The 24,788-nt window shown below is 39.6% G+C and overlaps 1 protein-coding gene across 2 annotated transcripts in view; it reads right to left on the reverse strand.

Annotated features, from left to right (window-relative positions):
* The window catches only part of NRF1 (nuclear respiratory factor 1), a 143,907-nt gene that overhangs the window by 50,497 nt on the left and 68,622 nt on the right, over positions 1 to 24,788 (reverse strand). For both annotated transcript variants that reach the window (XM_021002299.2, XM_021002300.2), the window contains exon 6: positions 347 to 505. In XM_021002299.2, the coding sequence (XP_020857958.1) occupies positions 347 to 505 (159 nt within the window). The remainder of the gene's footprint in view (positions 1 to 346; positions 506 to 24,788) is intronic.

Here is a 24,788-nt window from a genome sequence, read left to right on the forward strand (position 1 = left end):
ATAAACAAAGACAGTAAGGATTGAGAAAATATCCAAGTCTCTGAAGTGACTGCTACCTTTATGCCCAGCTTGCAGTCTTCCTTCCAAGCACTATATAAAGTTAAAACTGTCCTCAAGAGGTCTAACACAGGTGGCGGCCAGCCCTGAGGCCTATACAGACAGCAAGCAGAGGAAATGGGAAAGGTGGTAAGAGACAAATTAGGCTTATTTTAAGTGGGCCAATTTGTTTTTTATTCCAATTTTATGCTGCTCCAACCTAAAGAAACAAGTTGGGGGAAACAAGAGGAAATGCCCATCTTGACAAATGATACATTCCTGAAACAGCTCAGTCTCAGGGTACACTCACCCTCTGTTTCTGTTCTTCTGTTCGGACATCACTGCGGACATTTGCCCATGGGATGTCCTCTGGCCACCAGATCGGTTTACAACTCTCCTTCCCCCATCCTGGCTTCCCACGGCCTGTGGAGTACTTTAGCATTTCTGGGATGAATGCCCGAAGCTGAGCCTGAAAAACAGATAACAATCAGTAGGCATGAAGAAATGCGAGGCTGTTTTGTACTAGACTGGATTCCTCCACCTATCTACAAACCATCGAAGTAAAGAGCAATCTTAGAAGACCCTGCAAGACCCTGAATAGGACTAATGGGTTCCTAATAAGAGACTATGGCTCTACACCTATCTGCAAAATATTAATTCTGGGAAACTATGTTCCAGGTAACATTTCCTGATGCTGTTTCTCTATCAACAAGAGCATTTGCCTGGAAGAAGGAAGAAGGATTTCTCTCTCAAGATACTCTTGGTACCATGGGCTTATCTTGCCCCCAAAGTTACCAGGTGGTCAAACAACTAATATCGCACAGGGCAGCAGAGTGGCAAAACAAAGTCAAGGGAGCAGGACCCTTCTTCAGAAACAATAACTAGCTTTCAAAAAACAACTGTGGTTTCAGAAAGTAACTGATGGAAAGTTTGAAAAAAAAAACAACAACAAACTATAAACAGAAGTGTCTTAAAAAGACATTTCTCTAAGTTTCTGTAAGGCATTAGAAAGACTTTCACACTCAACATAATTGAAAATAATATGCAGTTACAGCGTAGACTCCATTCAGATTTATTTCATGAATAGGAATCGGATCAAAAAGATTACAAAACAAAAAGAATCCGTCACCATTTCCTTCCCCTCAACCCCCTGCTCCCCAGGGAACCAAAGTTTATCGAGAGCGTGATCACTTCATAAAATTTCTTAAACTGGCTGATGATACTTTTGTGGCAAGCATTCATGAGACAAAAGCTAGCCTTCCTCCTTAGCTTGGTGCCTATAGAGTGTTCCAAAGACAAGCAGAGCACACACTGAGGGCAGCCAAAGGAAATGCCCTTGCAGTTGAGAGCCAACAGAAGCAATGAAACAAGAGGAAGCATTTTACAATGTGTTAGGCCTAAGGACAGAGGTTCATTTGTAAAGTGGAGATGGAAATACTCAAGTATCAGTAACCGGATAGGATGCATCACTGCCCATACTCATCTCGTCTAAAACAGAAGTACTTGTCCAACACTGATTATAGCCACAACAAGGGACTCCAGCTGGCAGTGAAGGCCTCCCTTTTCTTCCTAGCTCCTGTGCCAAGCATTGCCTCTTTGCCTCTGTCAATAAGACCCCACCTCTACAGGACATATCCTGCCTCCAGAATAGGACACAACACACTCGTTGTATATATTTGGCTCTGTGGCGTCAAGCAGCAGGCTAGCAAGACTAGATCCATTTGCAAATCCAAGCTATCAACTGGCCCATGAGGTCACTTCTCTGCCTATTTTAAGAAAGAACATCTCAAAGTCACGCCTTTCTTCCACTCTGGATTCTCTGGAGAATGTCCTTTCCTAGTTCAAATTCAGAGAAAGACAAAAGGCTTAACCCTGCCTGTATAAAGTGGGCTAACCTCACATCTTTCAAAAGAAAAAAGAGAAATGTTTTTTTTCCACAGACGTAAATCCAGAGAACTCTCTTCTAAGTTCCTAAAGAAAAGTTCTTTATTACTGTGGTTTCATTACTCAAGAACACCTAAGGAAATCTTGACAAACTAAAATAAAAGGCTGAATATCTCCAAAATATTCAACTGAAGATTAAAGCCCCAGTGAGAACTTACTTCTGGAGTATAATGATTCAGTATAGTATATATTCAGGGGCAGCTAGATGGCTCAGCAGATAGAGAACTGAGCCTGGAGCAAGGAAGACCTGAGTTCAAACCTGGCCTCAGAAACTCAGAAGCTGTGTGACCCTGGGCAAGTCACTTAATCTCTGTGTTAATTCACTGGAGAAGGAAATGGCAAACCACTCCAGCATCTTTGCCAAGAAAACCCCAAAGATAGTACTGGTGTGTATGACCCACTGGGTCAAGAAGAGAAGGACACAAATGAATGACTAAACAACAGTATATTTATACTCAAGTTAATTTCTAAGACTAGAAATTTAGTACTTGTATTTAGTACTTCCTGACTCCTTGGTGCCATTTTATCTTATTGGCTTCTAGGACAAGCCCTTCTACCTCTTAGCTTTCAGTAAATCTTCCTATAATCCCTACTCAATATGGAAGGCAATCAATTCTAGAGTTTATATGGATGCCATATCCATGGCACACAGGAAAATAAAAGGGATTAACTTTAATAGAATAACATAGTTTTTTACCAAACATTCCTCACACCCTGCCCTCCCTGGCATGCTTTTCATACCACAGGTTAGGAACTCCTGTTCTAGAGATGGTAATAATAATAATTATAATTATAAAAGCTTATAGTTATGTAACTAAAATGGCACTTCATCAGAGATGAAGGGTAGAAAGTAAGGAAAAGAGGGAAGGTGGGTTTGGCTGGATCAAAGAGTGCAGGGGGGGCAGGGGAAGTAATGTCCAGTGAGTCTGGAAAGATAGGTTAAGGGAAGAGTTGTAAAGGGATTTAACATTTAAACAAAGCAGTTTGTATTTTATCTTAGAACCAAACTTTAAAGTTTACAAAGTGCTTTAAATATATTATCTCATTTAATATTTACAACAATCCCGCAAGTCATTAAACCTATCTTACAGATAAAGAAATGCAGGGGTTAAATGACTTGTCCACATGGCTATTAATATCAAATAGGTTATTAATATCTAATAATTAATATCTAAACTCTAATTTTTCAATTTAGCTAGGATAGTTCTTGGATGACAGGCATACCAATCAATCCATCAATCAACAAGCATTTATCAAGCAACTACTACATGCTACGTATTGAGGTGCTGGGGAGACAAATAGAAAGTGCCTCAAGGAGTCTCCCTTTTATTAGAGGAGGGATGGAAACCAGGTAAGCAAATTTTCCTTTAGACATTCACAGAGATTGTGAGTAGAGTCATGCCCTTTTCAGTCTACTGCAGGGCTGGAATCAGAAGCATCTTCAGTTTGATGGGGCTTGCTAGAGTTTGTATGTGGCTGGTCTGGCTCTTAGAACCTACGGTCACCTCCAGTTTTTCCATCTGCTCTGAAGGCCTTGCATGATCTGACCTGGATTTAACTATCCAAACTTGTTTCCAACATTTCCCATTACACACCCTCTGCTCTGGTCAGCTTGGTCACATGAACGTGCCCTGGTCATTCCTCCTTCCATGCCCTTTTCAATGTTATGTCACTTATTTGGAATGCCCATCCCTCTTCACATCTAAAATCCTAATGCTCCTTTAAGGATCAGCTGAAGTACACAAAACCTTTCCTGACTATTCCAGCCCCATCTCATGTCTCACCTGTCTAATCTCTTAGAGTACCTAGTCTGTGACCTCACAAGTGAGCATTTCATCACCGACTATTGTGTACTCTTTTCTGTTTTAGATATGTTATTTCTATTTTCCCAAATAAAGTGAGAGTTCCTTTTCTCACTGAAGAGAGGTGATGGAGGTAAACAATGCCACTTTTCCTACACAAAAAAAATTGAGTCATCTAAAGGAAAAAGCCCAAAGAGCAAGTCAGTCAGAAAACTAGGATTAGAGCTCATGATACAGGAAGAGAGGGTCTCAGATTCAGTGTTAGAAGGGACCTTTGGGTTTCTAACTCCTTCACTGTACAAGTGAGAATGCTGAGGTCTTGAGAGGTAAAGTGATTTGGTGAAGGTTATACAGAGATCCAAATCTCAAATCTTCTGACTTAGCTGTCTTAGATTTATGCCAGGCTATAGCTGGCCTTGGACTTTGTGAGGAGGCAACATGGCCCAGGAATAAGAAATCGTGGATGTAGAGTCAGAGGGCCTTGGTTTTAATCCTGACTTTGACACTAGCTCTACTGTCTGGGGCAAGCAGAGATTAGAGAATACAAATTTGTGATATGCCCAGTCAGCCTGGGGGGGTGATACCTCTTCCCTCATCTTTTGGTGGCTCATGAGCAGGAGTAAAGGAAGCAGATGATGAGAGTAATTCGTGGCTGAGAACTGGCAGTAGAAGAATAGTGATAGGACAAGGGGGTAAGGGAATCCAAAGCAGAGGATACCATGGTGTTGAAATGGCTAACTATTGGTTTGAGGGAGGAAAGTGATGACAGAGCAGGGGCAGTGGCCTCAGGAAACACGGAGGAGTGAGGAGATCAGCAATCACAAAGAGAATGGAGGACAAGTACAGGAGGGGCACGGTACAGTTTGTCAACATTTATCCTAAAATGTGGCACCTAGAAATGAACATCATCCAGTAGAAGTGGTCTGACTGTGTTAGAGCACAGACAGGCTATCTTCTTCCTTGCATAAGACTGGCTCTGCTTGTTTGATTTTACTGTTTGTATTTCAGCAGTACTGTTGGCTTGCTAGTCAGCAAACCTCCAGTCTTTGTGGTACTCCATATTCCCCGGTCCAGTGTTCTTCACTCGTGTACTTACAGGGTTGGGGTTTGTTTGTTTGTTTGTTTTAACTACAGAGCAGACCTTTACATAAACCCCTATTAAATTTCATACTAGGCTTGACTCACCTTTCTAGCTTTTTTATATATTTTTGGATCCTTATTTTTTAAAACAACACAGTAGTTCTCCACCAGATTCGTGTCCTTAATAAATCAGTCGATAAGCATTCCATCTCTACCTCCATTCCATCACTGTGAGGCACAGGGGAAACAAAGGATCTGAGTTCCCTGGCCTCATTTTTCTCATCTGTAAAATGAAGAGATTGGACTCGATGGCCCTGAAGTCACTTCTAGCTCTGGATCTAAAATCCCATGAAGGTTGCTAAAGATGATGAACACAGCAGGCCAGACTCAGAGTACTTTAACACACCAGTGTAACTTTTGTAGGGCCACTTGTTCATCCTCTTCTGAATCCATCTAGCCCATATCCTTCCACTTTACCAACTGTAAGAGCCTTCATCCAATAGCTTACCGAAAAATCCAGGCATATTGTATTTAGAGTGCTTCCTGGAAGAACTAGTCTACTATTCCTGTCAAAGAGAAAATGAATAATCTGGCATGACTTGTACTTAATGAGCCCAGGCTGGCAGCTAGATATCACTACTTCCTTTTCTAAATGCTTACAAACACATGTGCAATAATCTGTTCTTAAATTTTCCCAAGAATCAAAACGACCAGCCTACAGTCCAATGAATCTACCCTACCTCCTTTCGCTTTTGGAAATCAAGAAATGTCTCGTGACGCTTCTTTTCTCCACAAGTATTCAAATATCATGGAGGATGAGTTCTTTCAGACTCTAGAATGCAAGTCATTTGGGCCAGGACAATTATCAATCCGTGGATGTACAAGGATTAAGTGTTGACTCTGCATCAGGCATTCCCATTGGGCAATGGGAAGAAAAGAACAAAGAATCAAATAACCCATAATCACAACAAGCTTACATTTTGATGGGGAAGACGAGAAACCCGTATATAAGTACAATCAGCATAAATACAAATATATTCAACATTGTTAAATACAAAGCACTTCATTCGAAAGGGAGAACACTAGCATCTGGGGGATCAGGAATGGCTTCATGCAGATGGAGAATGAGCTTGACCTTAAAAGAAGAGAAGAACTCTGTGAGATGGAGGTGAGTGGGGGAGAGCATTCCAGATACTTGAGGTAGCTGTTGAAATGGCACTTCATCAGTGATGAAGGATGGGAAGCGAAGAAAAGAGAGAAGGGGTCTGGCTGGATCAAAGAGAGTGGGGAGGGGAAGTGATATCCAATGCTGGAAAGATAGGTTAGGGGAAGGCCTGTGAAGGGATTTAGAATTTAAACAAAAGAGTTTGTATTTCATCTTAAAACCAATAGGAAATCACTGCAGCTAGTCAGTGGCTAAGCCTTGTTGGCAAGTGTCATGCTGTTGGTCATATGTTAGTCACCGGCATAAAATGACAGGCAAAAGACAGACCCTGCCTCTCAGGAGTTCACAATCTAATGGGGAAAACAACTAATCCAAGTTAAATAATCAACAGAGATTAGAATTGGAGGGATTGGCAAAGGCTTCCTGAAGAAAGTGGGACTTTAGTTGCAGCTTGAAGGAAGCCCAGGAAGCCAAGAGGTAGAGATAAGGAGGGAGAACATTCCAGGCAAGGGGGACATCCAGTGAAAAGGCCCAGAGCTGAGAGATGGAGGGTCCTGTTTGAGGAACAACAGGAGGCCTGTATCAATGTGCTGAAGAGTACATGGTGAGAAAGGGGTGTGAGTAAGGTGTAAGAAGACTACAAAGGTGAGGGTTGGGGGGAGGGAATGTTATGAAGGGTTTTAAAAGCCAAACAGAGGTTTTTATATATGTTCCTAGAAGCAAAAGGGAGCTACTGGATTTTATTTTGAGAGAGAGAGAGAGAGAGAGAGAGAGCGCGCACACAAGCCATGGTTGGACTTGTGCCTTAGGAAAATCACTTTGGCAGCTGAAAGGTGGATGGAGTATAATAGGAAAAGAATTGCAGCAGGCAGACCAACAATCAGGCTATTACAAAAGCCCAGGCATGAGAAGATGAGAGCCTGCATTAGGGTACTAGCAGTCAAGAAAAAAAGGGTTACATCTGCAAAAGGGAAATCGCCAATCGATTTGGGAGCAGGGGAATAAGAAAAACAACTGTGTTTTAGGACAAGGATTTTGGCAGCAGTATGTAGGATGGATTAGAGGAATGAGAGACCTGAGGCAGAGATCAATCAGGAGACTTACAAAAATCCAGGTAAGAGTGAATAAGATCTTCACTAAGGTGGTAGCCATGCAAGTGGACAGAAGGGGACAGACGCTGTGAAGGCAGAAACTATAAGATTTGGTAACTGACTGAATATATAGAATGAGTCCAGGATAATGCTAAGGCTATGACCCAAAAGACTAGAAGGATGGTGGTATATTTAATAGAAATAGAGGAGTCTGGAAGAGGAAAAGGTTTTGGGGAAAAGATAATGAATGAAATTTGAGGTATCTCTGGTATATTCAGTTAGAAATGTCTAATAGGAAATTGGTGATATGGGACTGATGCTCTGGGGAAAGACTGGGATAGATATTTAGATCTAGGAGCTATTTATATAGAAATGATACTTAAACCCATGGGAGCTGATAAGATTACCAAGAGAAGAAATGTAAAGAGAGAAGGGGGCCCAGGCTAGATTGTTGGGGAACACTTACAGTTAGAGGGTATGATATGGATGCTGACCCAGCAAAGGAGACAGAGAAAGAATGGTCAGGTACAAGGTAAACCGGGAGAGAATAGCGTCCCTAAATCCAGAGAGGAGAGAGTATTCAAGAGGAAAAAATGGCCAAAGTGTCAAATACAGCCAACATGTTGAGAAGGATGAGGACTGAGAAAAGATCATCAGGTTTGGTAATTAGATCACTGGTAACTCTGGAAAGAGCAGTTTCATTTGAATGATAAGATTGAGAGCCAAAATGCAACAGGCTGAGGAGACTGAGAAGAGAGTGCAAATATAGACTGTTTGTTTGTTTTTTTTTTAAAGAAGTTTGGCTAGAGAAGGAGGAGAGGCTTAGGATGACAGCTTGAGGGGATGGTAAGGTCTAGTGAAGGTCCTTTTAAGGATGGCGGAGACTTGGACTTGTTTGAAGGCAAAAGAAAAGGAACAAATAGAGAGAAAGAGGTTGAAGATTTAAGGGGCAGAGGCGTGAATGAGGCTGCCATCATATTTTCCTTGCCATTGTTTTACAAGGTAGTGAAATGGCCGATGTTAAGTTCATGAACGTTCATTTGTAAATGTGTTTAAACATTCTCAGGCAAGAGAGAAGTACAACACTTTACTAGAGGCAAGAGAATTAAAACTAAAGAAAAACAGGATCTTAGAGATGGAAAGGACTTTAGAGATAATCTAGCCCAATTTACAACCAATAAATCACTTCTACAAATGGTCTTTCACTTTCTGCTCTAGATTTAATGGACAGAAAATCTAGAGATAAACTGGTCTGGGTTCCTTACATTCAGGCAAACAAGATTTCATTTCTGTGTTTTAAAGATAAAATGACTAAACCCCAAGGAGGCTTGAGCTAGACCACTCTCCTACCTGTGTATCCTAGAAAGTTCACAAGCTTGTCAATGACTAACAAAGTTTGGGTAATATTGATTTAAGGGGTAATAACTGGAAGAAGGAGATGGATTAGAAGGTCTCTCAAAGTTCCTTCTAGCTTTAGAAATCCATGTATGAAATGCTTGGGGGGAAAAGTGCAAGATTAACATCAACTGAAATGACTGAAAAAATGGAAAGGCAAATAAAAGTACTTAATTGAGGTCCCACAACAAGTCAGGAAAAGAGCAATATTTAACCCTAATTTTTCTGCAAGTCAACAACAAATTTCAAGAAATTGCCCTGTTTACTAAGAGAATTTAAAAAGTGTTTTTTATTGCAAAACTTCATTTGGTAAGGGTACCACGAATGAAGGAAGGAAGGAAGGAATGGTCCAATCATGTCACCTCTTACTCAAACTCCAATGGCTCCCTATTGCCACCAGGATCAAATACTAAGTCCTCTGTATTGCCTTCAAGCCCTTTATAACTAACCACCCCACCACCCACACACCCACACCCACACCCCTTTCAAATGTTCTTACTTTGGGGCAGCTAGGTGGCCCAGTGAATACAGCACCGGCCCTGGATTCAGGAGGACCTGAGTTCAAATCCGGCCTCAGACATATAACACTTAATAGCTGTGTGACCCTGGGCAAGTCACTTAACCCCACTGCCTAGCCAAAAAAATAAAAATAAATAAAATAAAATAAAATAAGATAAAATGTTCTTACTTACAGGGAGGTACACATTGATAATGAGGGTGACCCACGCATTGCCAGAGCTAGCTCAATGTTCGGGAGGCTCCAAAGGAAAGTATGGGAAAGAAGAGATATTAGACTAACTACCAAACTGAAGGTCTAGAGAGCCATTGTGCTGACCTCATTGTTGTATGCGTGTGAAACCTGGACAGTATACCAGCACCATCCCAGGAAACTGCACTGCTTTTATGTAAATTGTCTTAGGAAGAGTCTGAAGATCACCTGGCAGGATAAGAGACCAGATACTGAGGTCTTTTCTCGAACTAAACTGCCAAGCACTCAAACTCTACTGCAGAGAGCACAGCTCTGATAGGCTGGCCACATTGTTCAAATGCCAAATGTACACTTGCCAAAAAGATTATTTTCTGGAGAACTCACACAGGGCAAGCACTCACATGGTGGTCAGAAAAAATGATACAAGGACACTCTCAAAGGCTCTCTTAAGAATGGTGGTGGTGTGTCATGGGACCACTCAGCATGGCGTGCCCTCAACAGAGAAGGAGCTGTGCTCTATGAGCAAAGCAGAACTGAAGTAGCTCAAAAGAAACGAGAGATGTGCCGATTTAGAGAATCCACCCCAAACGTTCACGTGGACTACTAGTTGCCTGCCCTGTGGTAGAGCATTCCGACTTGACTCTATCACAGTTATGTCTCTTTGGTCCTCTTTGAGAACAAGGTCAACAACCAGCAACTTAAGTCCCGATACTATCTCAAACAAGACACTACCTCTCTCAGCTCTGGGCACTTTTTTCTGGCTGTCCCTCATGTCTGGAATGCTCTCCCTCTTTAATACCGCCTACTGGCTATCCTAGCTTCCTTCAAGTCTTAGCTAAAATCCTGTCTTCTACAGAAGTTTTTCTTAACCTCTCTTAATTTTGGTGCAGTCCCTTTTTAAATTATTTCCCATTTTTCCTGCACATTGCTCATTTGTCCATATTTGCTTGCTTGTCTCCCTCATTAGATCGTAAGTTCCTTGAGGACAGAAATTGTCTTTTGCCTCTTAGGCAGCTGGTGGCACAGAGGACAGGATGCTGGGCCTTGTGTCAGAAAGACCTGAGTTCAAATCTGGCCACAGTTATTTACTAGCTTCATGACCATGGGCAAATCACTTAACTTCTCTGTGTCTCAGTTTCCTCAACTGTAAAGTGGTGATAATAACATAGTAGGGCTGTTATAAGTAACCCACATAGTAGGGCTGTTATAAGAGTCAAATGAGATATTTATAAAGTGCTCAGCACAGTGCCTGGCTCATAGCAGGCCCTTAATAAATGTTTATTGACTGCCTGAAAAAAATGGAAAGAATAATTATTTATTAAGTGCTTATTATGTGCCAAGCCCTGTGTGCCAAATTTTGACAATACAAACAGAAAAGGCAGGCCTTGCCCTCCAGGAGCTCACATTCTAAGCGGGGAGATAACACATATGGAAGGTTTCAGTTGCAGGTCAGATGGAAAGGTCCCATGATCCTTAGGGTACAGCAGCAAAGCACAGAGGAATACTTCTCTAATGTCATTTCCACAGATAAAATCTTATTAGTTTCTGAGGCTGAATCATTTGACAGTGTCACGGCAAGAACTTTTTTTAGACATGAGTTCATAAAGATATAAAAGTAATATTTACATTCATAAGGGCAAACTTACACCACACTATTCCTATAAATTCCTTGGCTTTGACCCACTTTTATACAGGTAGTTCCAGACTCCCTTAATAATCAATGAAAGTGAAGGAAAGCAGACTGCCAAGGGGTGAAAGAGTTAAATGGCTCTTTCCCAGGATTCTATATGGTACTTCTCATTACCAGACTGATTAATTACTGGTCCCAGAGAGTTTCAGAGGCACAGGCTACTCAAGGAACTTGTTAAGATGGGTTTGCATTTAATACACTGGGGACACAATCAACAGGAACAGCAAAGTTAAAGCTTATGCATGAAGATTTTCTCTAATTGGCATTTTAAGGGGCTAGAACAGGTTTATAGGGCCTATTATACCACTCTATCCTGCCTCAGGCACCCCAGATTAAAGGAGAGATCAGACAGGACATTCTGAAATTTAGGTTCAACGATCCCATCCCAAAGCATCAGATAGCAAGTTTCAAAAAAATGTTCCACTTTGTCTTAGACTGGGCAGAGAACAAAACACCAGATGCATTTGTGCTGGGGGAGAGAGGAATATCAAAAGTCAAGGTAACGTAGAAGCTACAGAAAATTTTAAGTGAAAGATTTCCCAAAACTGTAGCTGTTGTAACCCAATCAAGATTAAATGGCAACTCAAGACATGCTAGGAGGAATTTATCTTATCCCTCAATGAATTATCAAATCTTGTACTTTTGAGCTTTTACTCCCATCTCTTTTTTCCCCCTTAATTTATTTATTTTTAGTTTTCAACATTCACTTCCACAAGATTTTGAGTTTCAAATTTTCTGCCCCCATCTCTTTATTTTTATTCTGCATGTAGCCCACAGCTTGGGAGCTTTTAGGTTCCTCACTATCCTCAAGCTCAGATGCCAAGAAAAGGCTTTCAAGGGACATTCACCTTCATGGGTCCTACTGAAGGTATGAATCATTCAGACAGCAAACAGGCAAAGGGGTCTGAACTTGGCCCAAGCCTAAAATAGAGTTAGCTACCTGTCCCAAGCATGCGCAAACACACACACATTTTTGTTATAGTCTATCGAACATTACCTATGCCACTATTTCACTCAATTTGCATGGATAGATAGATGACTATCTCAAAATCTTGGCAGTGAGAAAAACGTTTCTATATCCTTTCACTGAACTTCTGTCTCCATTTCCCCCCCTTTTACCTAAAGGAAGATGATCTTCCTTCTCAATAAGGTCAGTCTTTCTTACCTATAATGTAATCACTTTCTCTCTTACCTTTTGAAATTACTACCCATCAACTTCATTTTCACTGGCTTCTTCCCTTTAGGATAGAGCTACATCCTGTTTACACTATCCTCAAGGTATTAACACTGAACCCCTTACACTCTTAAGCTACTATTCCATCTTTTACCTTTCCTTCACAGCCAAGTTCAATGCATTTCAACCCAACAAACTTTTACTGAGTGCCTACTATGTCTCAGGCCCTCTGCTCCAGGATAAAAAGAGAAAAACAGAACCATCATCTATCTCCTCAAGGATCATTGCGCTTACATTCTATGTGTGAAATTCTTGGCAGCCAATGCAACCCTGACTCTGTCTCCCACTCCTCAGACCTAGTAATTACACTGCTACGTATCTGATCACTTTTCTCAGCCTTCCTTGCTACTTCATTACCCATATCATGCCTCCAAACAGTGGGGGCCCCCCAAGCTCTGCACTGGGCTTTTTTCTAATCCCTCTCTATACTCCCTTCCTAGGTACCTCATTGGCTCTCAAGGGCTTAATTATCACCTTTATGCAGGTGACTTCCAAACCTACACGTCCAGCCCTGGTCTCTCCCAACCTGTGTTCGTACATCTGCAACTGAAGTATCTACTGGATAACTCAAACTCCATGTCTCCTCCGGCAGATCAAGCTCAACATGTCTAAAACTGAACTCATTACCTTTCCCCCAACACATTCTTCTCCTTTCAGTCACCCAGGTTTGCAACTTCAGGGCCACAGTGACTCCCCACTTTCCCCAATTCCACATACCCAATCAAGTCGCCAAATCTGATAAATTCTACCTCCACATCTCATCTGACCCCTTTCCTCTACTTCCACAGCTACTACCCTCGTTTTGACCTTTATCATCTCCCATCTGGACTATTATAACAGTCTCCTAATTAGCATCCCTACCATAGGTCTTCCCCTTTCCTCCCCAATCCATCCTCCACACAGCTGGCAAGGGTGATTTTTCCAAAGATTACATTACTCCCTGTGAAAAGATCAGTCATTTTGGAGAGCAATTTGGAACTATGCCCAAAGGGCTATAAAAATGTGCATACCCTTTGACCCAGCAATACCAATTCTAGGGCTGTATCCCAAAGAGATCATACAAATGGGAAAAGGACCCACATGTACAAAAATATTTACAACAGCTCTTCTTGTGGTGGCAAGGAACTGGAAATTGAGAGGATGCCCATCAGTTGGGGGATGGCTGAACAAGCTGTGGTATATGAATGTAATGGAATACTATTGTACTATAAGAAATGATAAGCAGGCAGACTTCAGAAAAACCTGGAAAGATTTGCATGGACTGATGCTGACTGAAGTGAGCAGGACCAGGAGAATGCTGTACACAGTAAACGCCACATTGTATAATGAATAACGTTGACAAACTTAGCCCTTCTCAGCAATGAAAGGATCTAAGACATCTCCAAAGGTCTCATGATGGAAAATGCTATCCACATCCAAAGAAAGAACTATGGAGTTTGAATGCAGATTGAAGCATACTATTTGCTATTTTTTTCTTCTGTTTTGTTTTCTCTTCCTTGTGGTTCCTCCTATTGGTTCTAATTCTTCCTTACAACAGCACTAATGTGAAAATAGGTTTAATAGGAATGTATATGTAGAGCCTATATCAGATTGTGCATCGCCTTGGGGAGGAAAATTTAAAACTCAAAAGCTTATGGAAGTGATTGCTGATAAATCGAAATATATTAATTAATTTAAAAAAAGATTCCATTACTCCCTTGCTTAGTTAACTCCAGTGGGTTTTCTATTGCCTCCTGGATCAAATATAAGCTCCTCAGTTTAGCTTCTAAAACCCTTCAAAACCTGCTCCAAACTGTCTTTGCAACCTTGTTATGCAGTACACCTCTCCCAGACTCTGTGGTCCAGCTGGACATGCCTCCTTGCTATCCTATCGTATACCTGACACTCCATCTTCTCACTCCATGCCTTTGCAGTGGCTGTCCCCCCATGTGTAGAATGAAGTCCTATCTCACCTCTGTCTTTGAAAAGCACTTGTTTCCTTCAAAACTGTTCAAGCTCCACTTTCTACACGAGACCTTTCCTGATCTCCCCAGTTGCTAGTGCCCTCCTCCCCAAATGTACCTGGTATCTATTTGGCATATACTTATTTATGTAAATAAATGCCTTCTTCTCTATATGCCTAAATATATATCTCTTCTAATCTACCCTCTTAAAATGTACTCACCAGTGACACGTAGGTAATTAAAATATTATGGTTTCTATTTAAGTAAGCATAATATTTGTCCATATTGTCTGTCTTAGAATGAGCACTTGTTTGCTGAATTCCTTTTTGACAGCCTAGAGTATAGTTTCATGCACGAGGCACTTCAATGCCTTTTGGTAATGAAAGCTTCAACTGGACAGTGCAGCAGTAAAGGTTATGCTGCTCCAGGAAAGGAACCCAGACGGCTGGTGATTTGTCATACTTGGCCAATTCCAACTTTTTTATTAAGAGGGTGGAATGCCATTCTTTTAAAAACATAAAAAGTCCTTATATTTGTTTCAGTAGTTTAAGACTTTCATTGGAAATAACAAGTGTAGGGTATTGCTTGAGATTTAAAAGGTTATAAGATAGTTAAAACCATATGTCTGGCAGTCCCTCTGAGGACTTTTGAGTCACCATCGAGGAAAAGGTTTGAAAGCTGTCAGTTACACAGCACAAGAGACTTTCACTCACAATAACACATTCCAATGAAGTTTTGCATATCAAATGTGAAGACATGGTCCTATCCCACATTTAGTACAAAGTAAGATCTAATTTCAGCTCAAAAGCTTTGGAATGCAGAGCTGCAAGTTTGTCCCAAAGCCTCCCTCAACCCCCTTTTCCATGTATTTAACCAGTGCTATCTCTGGTAATTTGCCAAGTTGAAGAGGATATTTTCTCCATAATTTGAGACCACACCATTGTTACAGAGGCTTGCTTCAAACCTGCAGTAATTGACCCACAACTAACTTTTTTCTTTCAGTGTGTTAAATGTGTACCGTGTATTGAAACCAAACAAGATTTGCTCTAAATTTCATTCTCCTTCACATAAAGGGCATGCAGAAGCTTTTACTATACCATTACCATTACTATACAGATGTAATGGGGTTGGTGTCAAGATGGTGGAGTGAGAAGAAGCATTTTGCCTAGCTCCCCAGCACACTTTCTCCACAACAACCTAGGAAATCAAATTCTAATTAGGAAAGCCAAGAAAAAGTCAGAGTAAGTCATTTTTTTTTTAAGTACAAGGCTGCTTAAAGAAACAGACAGAGGTCTGTAGATACTAGGCAAGGGTGTTGGCCAGGTGCAGGGGCACATCGCAGTAGCAGTGGAAAGCATTCTAGCACCCAGGAATGGAAAGTAGGACAAGACAGAGGGCCAGCGCAGGAAGCACCAGGACAGGATGCAGGAACAGGTGCCATCTTGCAGCTCTGTCACCCAATACCCAGTTCTGAGTCACAGATCCAGGGCTGAGAGAAGCAGCTGCAACTGAGGGTGGGCCCTAGATGAGTACTGAGCACACAAGTTCTTTTCCAAAAATGGAGTTGCATGACTCTCAGCCCAGTTCTAGCCTTTAGCCACATATAAACCTATGACGGAATAACCAGGGCAAGTATGTCCCAGACCAAGGAAGAGTCACCAGTAAAGTCACTCTGAAACTGCAATACCTCCCAGTGACCTAACAGTAACTGAATCCAGCATCAGTCTACTGAAACTCATCTACACACAAGTCAACAGACCCAATACTGGGGTCAGAAACATGCAGAGGTGAGACCAAAAGTACAGTCAACACATCTCTCCCTGGATCACCCCACTTTGAGAGCACTGAAAACTTGTAGGTCCCCCAGATACTGAGCTATGAAAGAAGCAGAAGGATGTAAAAAATCAAAAGCTTGGGCCAGACATTTCCCCCAGAAGTTAGTAGAGCCCATGAAGTCCAAAGTCAAAAAGTAGGATGAAAGAATAAGTAAACAAAAAAAGAACCTGACCATAAAGAATACGGTACTATGGCAGCAGGGAAATTCAAAACACAAACACAGAAGACAATGACTAGAAAACACTGACAAGCAAAGCCTCGAAGAAAAATTTAAGATTGGATACAAGCTCAATGAAAATTCCTAGAAGAGTTAAAGAGATTTGTTTTTTAAAAGGAAAAAACTGATACCTTTTCTTACTTATTTTTTTTTTTTTTGGTGAGGCAACTGGGGTTAAGTGACTTGCCCAGAGTCACACAGCTAGTAAGTGTTATGTGTCTGAGGCCACATTTGAACTCAGGTCCACCTGACCTCACGGCCGGTACTCTATCCACTGCGCCACCTAGCTGCCCCAAAATAGATACATTTTAAGAACTAAATGAGAGAGGCAGAGGGAAAAAAAAGGGTAAAGAAATGAGAGCTACAGAAGAAAGATGAAAAGAGAATTAACAACTTGGTAAAAGAAGTACAAAATCTTACTAAAGTAATAACTCTTTGAAGATTGGAACTGATCAAAAAGAAGCTAATGACTTGATTAAACATCAAGAAATTTTTTTAAAAAGTCAAAAGACTGAAGGAAAATAAAAACAGAAGAAAATGTGAAATGTTTCATAGGAAAAACAACCAACCTGGAAACAGATTAAGGAGAGACTTGAAACAGAAAGATGCTGATTGAGTTAAAATAAAGGGCTAGAGCAGAATCCATTATGCTTTAGCTGAAGTAAAAAGGCAGGAGTAGCAATCATGATCTCAAACAAAGCAAAAGCAAAATTAGACCTAATTAAAAGAAATTAAAAGAAAGTAAATACATTTTACTAATAGTTACTATAGAGACTGAATTAACATCAACACTGAATATATATGCACCAAATAGCATAGCATCTAAATTCTTAAAGGAAAAGTTAAATGAATTACAGGAAGAAATACACAGTGAAACTATAATAGTGGCAGAACTCTCTTTGCTCCCTCTCAGACTTAGATAAATCTAACCATAAAATAAACAAGAAATAAGTAAAGGAAACGAACAGAATTTTAGACAGATGCAATATACACCCCTAGAGAGAGAGATGACCTCCGTAAATAGGTAGGTATCTATATCTATACTTTTATTTCTCCAAAAAGTCCTACTCTGATGCCTCATTTTGAGGTCTGAAGGAATATGCTGTGTTAGTCAACTGTGGACTCTTATAAGGTTCTGCTGTGTAGCAAAGGCTTCAAGTCCAAGTTCTTTGCTTTCCAGGGTCCAGACCAGTTAAGTATGAAGAAGTTCATGGCCAGCAGGTTGAACAGTGTACCAACGTCATTTCATGAAACAAAGAAAAATACAAAAAGTCCTCAGTTTGATATATTTTCCTTCAGTTTCAACAGTGAGTGTGTGTGTGTGTGTGTATACATATATAGATATAGATATATAGATAGATATCACAAACACATGAGAAATTATATACCAGAAGGAGTGCCAGCTTTGAGGGATTCTTTTTTAATTAAGTTTTTTCAATGAAGAAGTATTTGTTGTCTCTCCCTCCCACATGCTCTCCTTCCCCCATTGAGAAAGGAAAAAATACACTTTTGTAACCAATATTCATTGTAAAGCAAAACAAATTCCCATATTCATCATGTCCACAAATGTGTGCTTCATTCTACATCTTGAGTCCATCAAGTCTCTGTCAGGGGGTAGGTAGCATTCTTCATTACTGGTACTCTGGAATCATGGTTGGTCACTGAGTTGAACAGAATTCTTAAATCTTTCAAAAGTTGTTGTTGTTGAAAAAACTTCTACTGGTTCTGCTCACTTCACTTTGCATCAGTTTATACAAGTTTTCCTAGGTTTCTCTGAAACACCCCTTTTGGCTTTCTTTTGGTAAAATATATTTTACTACATTCATATACCTTATTTTGTCCAATATCCTCCATTTGATGGGCACCCCCTTAACCTTCCAGGTCTTTGCCACCACAAAAAGAGCTATTATACTCTTGTACATATGGATCTTTTTTTAAAGGACTGATTCTCAAGTGATCTTGAAAAGAAGAAGATAACAAATGCTTGAGAAATATATTGGAACTTATTAAACAAAAAGTGACTGAAAAAATTAAACTTCGCATTTAGTTTGCAAAGCACTGAAAATATATGAGCTTTACAACAACAACATTATGGTTAGTACTACAGATATAATCATTCCTATTTTACAAATGAGGAAGCTGGGGTTCAAAGTGGTCAACGATTTGTCCACAATAACACTGCTCATAAACGTCAAAAGTGGAATTCAAAACCAGGCCTTCCCAATTCTAAGTCCGATATGTTAACCATTTTGCCACCTAAATGTCTTCTTCCTCACATTATACTGGCCCATATGCCTTCTTTCTCATCTTGATAAAACCTTTATGAGAACAATCCACACATACAGCAAGGGCATCACTGCTGAAAGTATAAGAAGGGAATACAAAGGCTTTCACAAATGAAATCTCTCATCTTTACAGTCACACAACTGACTGCATTCCACGAAAATTATAGAGAATACAAAATCTCACTGTGCTTATTGTTCGCTGAGTCCCCTGAAGGCAGGTACTACTTCCTCTTTGTATTTTTACCTGCAGTACCTAGTGTATTACCTAGCATACAGAATGTGCTTAATAAATGATTTGTAGCGCAATGTCCAACCGTGATTCCAGAGAATCGATGATGAGCAGACTACCAACTTCTTGACAAAGATGATGGACACAGGGTGAAGAACGAAATATTTTTTTGGATGTGGCCAGTGTAGGAATTCATTGTTACAAAGGTTTTGTTTTTATTTTATTTTTATAATGTAGATAGATGAGAGGACAGGAAAATAGAGTGTTAATTTAAGAAAAATTTTTTAAAAAGTGAGGTTGACAGATTGATAATAAAAAAGCACTTGACTAGTTAACTCAAAATGCTGCCACATTCTTCTGTTGATAATGAATGGCTGCAAGTCACAAAATACTACAGTTGGTTTTTTTTTTAAAGTACAGTTGCTAGTTAACCAAAAGACAAGGGAGAAGCATATTGTGAGTGTGAATAGGCTGCAACGTGTTACCAACAAAAAAGTGCATAAGATGGGAATCATCAAACAGCTGGCTTTATAATATAATAATAATAGCTAATAATATGATACAATAATAACTCTGCATAGCCATTTAAAGTCTGCTATGTGTTTTACATATATATTATGTATAATAACCCTCTCAGGTAGATGATATTATTATCCCAGTTTACAGATGAGGATACTGAGGTCCTAAGTGTCTGAAGCAGGATTCAAACTAGGTTTTCCTGACTCCAAGTCCACTCTATATTCATTCTGCTACCTATGCCCAGGAAAGAAAATGGGCTGGTCCTCTATCAAGACTGTGGGTTAACAGATCAATGTCCCACCAGGATTGATGACATGTCAAGGGTTGTACAAGGATCCCAGCAAGTTGGGTGGGTACCAGATTTTTGAGAAAATATGACCCAGAGTCACAGAGGATGAGAAGGCTTGGAAGAAATATCCAAACCAATAAGGTCACAGAGCCATCAAAGCGTTCATCTTTTCACTTCTACCTGCATACTCATACAAACATATTTTCTTAGACTAGGGAAGCTTTAGTTCCCAAAAGACCTCTAAAGAAGAACGGCAATTAAGTGGAGGATGGTTATTTTCACATTCTCCTCTTCAAAGAACTAAATAAATCCATATCTAACACCCAAGTGACACCAATGATGATATGTGCACCTGTTCAAAGTCAGGGCCTTAATTTTCTGGACCCAATGAAATTCCCCTTAATCGTCTAGTACAATTTGCCTCATCATACCTCTTTACAGGGTTTTATAAACTTAGGAAACTGAAAAAGTCATTTTGTGAATGCATTATTTTTTCTACTTACTGAAACAATCAAATGCTTTCATCAACTGGCAGCAAAGAGAAAAGCAGCAATAGAAAACATGGCTACAGCTAACATTTAGGGCGGTTATTTTTATGCTGAAATTGTCGGATTACTCTTAGAATTTTATATTGGAGAAAGCATATATTTGGAGGAAAACACATCCCCCACCCCCCGCCAAAATAAAAATTCCAGAAATAAAAAACTTCAACAGAATTGTGTAAAAACAGGAAAATAACCCTTTAGCTGTACCTTATAACCTGCCTTTTGCCTTTCCATTTATTTTTACTACTTATATTGTATATGCTGACCACAGTCTAATTCAATGCTCAGAGACATTTCCTATGCTAGAAACAATAAAGGGCCTGTTCAACCTATTTTATGCCAGAAAAAAGGAACTTAAGACTTTCTCAGATACCCAAGATCACAGTCTCTTTCTTAGGTTCCCATATATGTTGCCTTTTACGACACAGAACCCTATTTCTCAGACATGCATAACTTTATTCTCCCATTTTGCTCCCACAGTTGAGCAGCTATCCCAGGTAATCTCATCTCAACCCCTCTCCTCCTCCTCAGTTTCCAGGTCTGTGCAACTGCACCCACGGTAAGTACAAAATGTATCTTTGAGACTTCTCTCCTTGTTCCTACTTCTAACTTCACTTAAGCCTCTCTGCCCTCCATCCATAATGTAGACTCCTGAATTTACAAATTATATAAATATAACCAGTATCCACTAAGACTTCAAAATTCTACTCCAATTCCCCAGCTATATAGTCATGAAAAATAATCTTTGTATAATCTGTCTGCTAACTAGACTATGGTCCTGTTTGTGCCACTATACTTGAAAGCTTGGAAAATGGGCCACTCTTATTAATAGCATTTTCTGGTCAACTGAGGCCTCACAAGAAAACCTTCTGTTTCAGTTCCTACTAATTATCTGTGATTTGGTACAACCATTCTGGATATAATTTGCAGTCATGAAAATAAAAAGAAAAAAAACCCCTAAACTGCTAATATTCTTTAATTTAACAATCTTACTACTAAGCAGTCTCTGAAGATAACAAAGACAGAAATGAAGATCCAATACACACCAAGATTTCATAGTACTACTTTTTCTGACAGCAAAGAACTGAAAACAGAGTGGGTACGCATCAGATAGGCAATGGCTCAATAACCTGTGATGTATAAAGGAAGTAGATTATCATTGTGCAGTAAGAAACAACAGATTTATGTTCAGAGAAACATGGGAAGATGTCCAGAAAACTGAGGTTGAGTGAAACAGGTTGAACAAAAGAACAATACTTACAAAGACTATGACCATACAAATGAAAAGAAAAAAATGAAGCTTTTAACTCTGAATAACTGAAATGCCAATAACAGTCCTAGAGAACAGAGAATGAAACAGACCTCCCTCCCTCTTAGTAAAGAGGTAGGGGATTACATGGGCAGGATGTAGCATCCACTGTTAGATTCAGTCACTAAATTAGATTATTTTTGCTTAATTATTTTACTTTGTTACAAAGTAGGTTCAATTCTTATGGTTAGGGCAGAGTTCCAGAATTAACTGATATTAAAAACAACAAAAAGGCACCAATAAAACTTAAAAAAAATACTAGTTCTCTTTCTTGGCTTAAAATGATAAAATTTAATATTATACTATATATGAGCTGGAGAAGGAAATGGAAACCTCTCTAGTATTTTTGCCAAGAAAACCCCAAATGGTGTCATGAGGAGTCAGACACGTCTCAAAAACAACTAAACAACAAATGCTATATAATGCTATACTATCTTATGCTTTGACAGAGATAGTGGATAATCCTGGGCAGCCTAATTTAATCATTCTCTGATGACTCAGCATATTGCAATGCCTCAGGGCCATAATTATGATTAATATTCTGATTGTACAGCACTACCCTTTTGGAACTCCCTTCAGAGACTGTGTCACATTCTTTTGAATGTCCTCAATAGTGGCAAATCTTTGTCTTCTGAGGACAGATTTAATTTCTGGAAAGAATCAAAAATCATCTGGCGTCGCATGCCTGATAAAACAGTTAACTGGTAATAGGGCAACATCAGTTTGAGTTTTACACTGATTATAAAAGTCTTTCATGACCTGAAAATTTGCTCTGATGACAATTCCAAAAAAGAAGTGTCAAAAATGTTTTGAGTAATAGCAAAAGTGCTGAAATAAGTTATGGCCTCCCACAGTGACTACTTTTAAATACGGCACTCCTTCTGGTATATAATTTCTCATGTGTTTGTTTTCATTAAAAATCAGGCTTGACACTTTATAGTTATAATTAGGCTCACAAGATCATAGCTCTAGAGCTGGAAAAGGATCTCAGAGACATCTGGTCCAACTCCCATATTTTACAGATAAGGAAACCGAGACCTAGAGGGCTAATGACTTGGCCAAAGTCACAAAGTCAATACGGGTTAGAGGTAAGATTTGAATGCAAGTCCTCTGACTCCAGAGGTAGTGCTCTTTCGACTGTACTACACTGCCTCCTTGTTTCTGTAGACATAGTGCAAATTTATCCTATTCTCATTCTCTAATACCAGGACAACCCTGGAAGCTATTACTAAAAAACAAATGTCTGATAACATCAACTTGTTTTCTTAGCGTAGCATTCATTTCTTCTCCTAAAAGTACAGGGCAAACCAACCCTGCCACCCCCTTCCCAAACACCCCCTTCAAATTCTTCCAGTGCACTGGAGATTCTGGTTTTAGGTATTTTTGAGCCATAGAGCAGAATATAGTTTTTGAAAAAACTGATTTCAATATTGAAAAAAATAATGCTTCCCAAAGAGGTGGAAACAATTGCTTCAGCTTCCATATATATATATATATAAAAGCAAAAAACAATCACTTCTGTCACATCCAACTTGAAAACCCTGTAACTCGTGGCTTCTAATTTCCAGACCATCACTTTTCCCTCTTGGGACCTGAATTACAGATTTGAGTTTTCTGCAACAGGGAGCTAATAAGCCTTTAACATTTCGACCAGATACTAAGTAAAAGAAAACTACAGATGTTTGGTTCTCCAGAACAGAAACTTAAGTCATGGCAAGAAAGCCATGGGCTGAAATTAACAGACTTCTGAACATCCCAATTCTAATGAAGAGAGAGGCTTCTATTTAGTTTTCTTATTCACGAAATTCCTCTTAATGGCACTTTTACCTTTTTATTGCCAAATGTACTCACTGGTCATAAGGATTCACTTACAATATTTGGGGAATTAGCAGAAATTCTAAATAACCTTTCAAGGGAAAAATTTTTGGTCTTTGCTGCAACACTGAAAAATTCACCATAAATGTAACTCAATTTTAATTTTTTAGGATCCTGGTTCAATGTATAATCGAACAACTCCACGGAGTAAAACAGAAACTATAAAATTGGCAACAGAGAGAAAAATGGGAATGGGGTTATAGAGCACAAATAGACATATTTAGCTCCAATTTGGGTGGAACCAACAATGCTTATGTTCTATTAAATTTTTAAAAGCCCTAAACTGAAAAATGATTTGTCATTTTAGCAAAAACATATCAACCCCTATTAACAACTTATTCCTAATGAGGCAAGCATTGAACTTATAGTGTTTCTGACAGTTTCTCTGAAATCCCATGAAAAATTACCATCCTGTTGCATCATTACTCAAAGGGAACATCACAGCAATCCAAGTTACTCCAATGAGAATAAGGAGAGGAAGCCAAGTTTAAGGGAGAAAGGAAAAGGGGAAGGGAGGGAAAAACAAAATAAAGCAAAAAAAGGAGTGGATTTTAGCCAAAACAGCCTCTTAAAATGACTGTCTCTTACATAATCTTAATCTTTACCAAGATCTCTTCCTAATACATTCTAACAAGACAAATTGTTTCCCAAGAATACACTCAGTAGAAATTAAAAGCCATAATTAAAATCATATATCACATAATCAAAATCAATGCTGGTTTGTCAAGAGGTCATTTAATCCATCTTCCTGTCTCTGGACAGAATTAAAGAAGGACCATCCCCCAAAAAGATAGATCCTATTCATTCCTCAAAAATCTCTAAAGAAGGTGAGTTTTAAAATGTTTACTGTCGATTAATTTATTTTGCTAAATCTTTCCTGAGTTGCAGGACACCTCAACAGATAACCAAGGATAGATTTTATCCTAACTCCTAAAAGTTCAACAAAGTAGACACAAGGTTTACCCATTATTCTGAAAGGTGCTTGGCATATTTATGACAATTAAACTGTTTTCTATAGTATCACTACACGGGACTTTTTTTGTAAGACCACAGAATTTTAAAGAGCGAATCAGAGAAGGATGTGTGACTTTATCAGCATGAGGGAACTCTCAATGTGGGAACTCCTTTTGCCAATACAGATCATGTCTTAGTAACCTCTTCATCATGGTAGATCACTTAGCCCTGTAATTCACAACCCAGAAATACTCTATGCTCCTAGGGACCACCCTCTGATTGGATAGCTTCTTCCAGAACCTCCACTGAAGGAAGGAGTCCAAGCCAGTCATTATATCTTCATCTTCACCAGGCTGTATGCCTACAGACTTCTCAATCATAACCCTCATCCCCTATCATCCCCACCCTTCGGTCTTCCCCATCAGAATGTCATCTCCTGGGCAAGGGTTTTCTTTCTGCCAGTATTCGTGCTCCTTGGGGCACTAAGCACAAAGCCTGCCATGCAGTAAGTGCTTAATAAATGTTTGCTTTGCCTCATTGGGAGTGGGGAGTCTGGTTATGACTTAAGATTAATCCTAGGTTGCTTGAGTCACAAAGGACTCAAGTGACTTGTCATAGACTGTGACTCTTGGTCTATGGTC

Source organism: Phascolarctos cinereus, unplaced genomic scaffold (genome assembly GCF_003287225.1).
Source record: "Phascolarctos cinereus isolate Bilbo 61053 unplaced genomic scaffold, phaCin_HiC Scaffold_1;HRSCAF=81, whole genome shotgun sequence".
NCBI classification, from domain to species: domain Eukaryota; kingdom Metazoa; phylum Chordata; class Mammalia; order Diprotodontia; family Phascolarctidae; genus Phascolarctos; species Phascolarctos cinereus.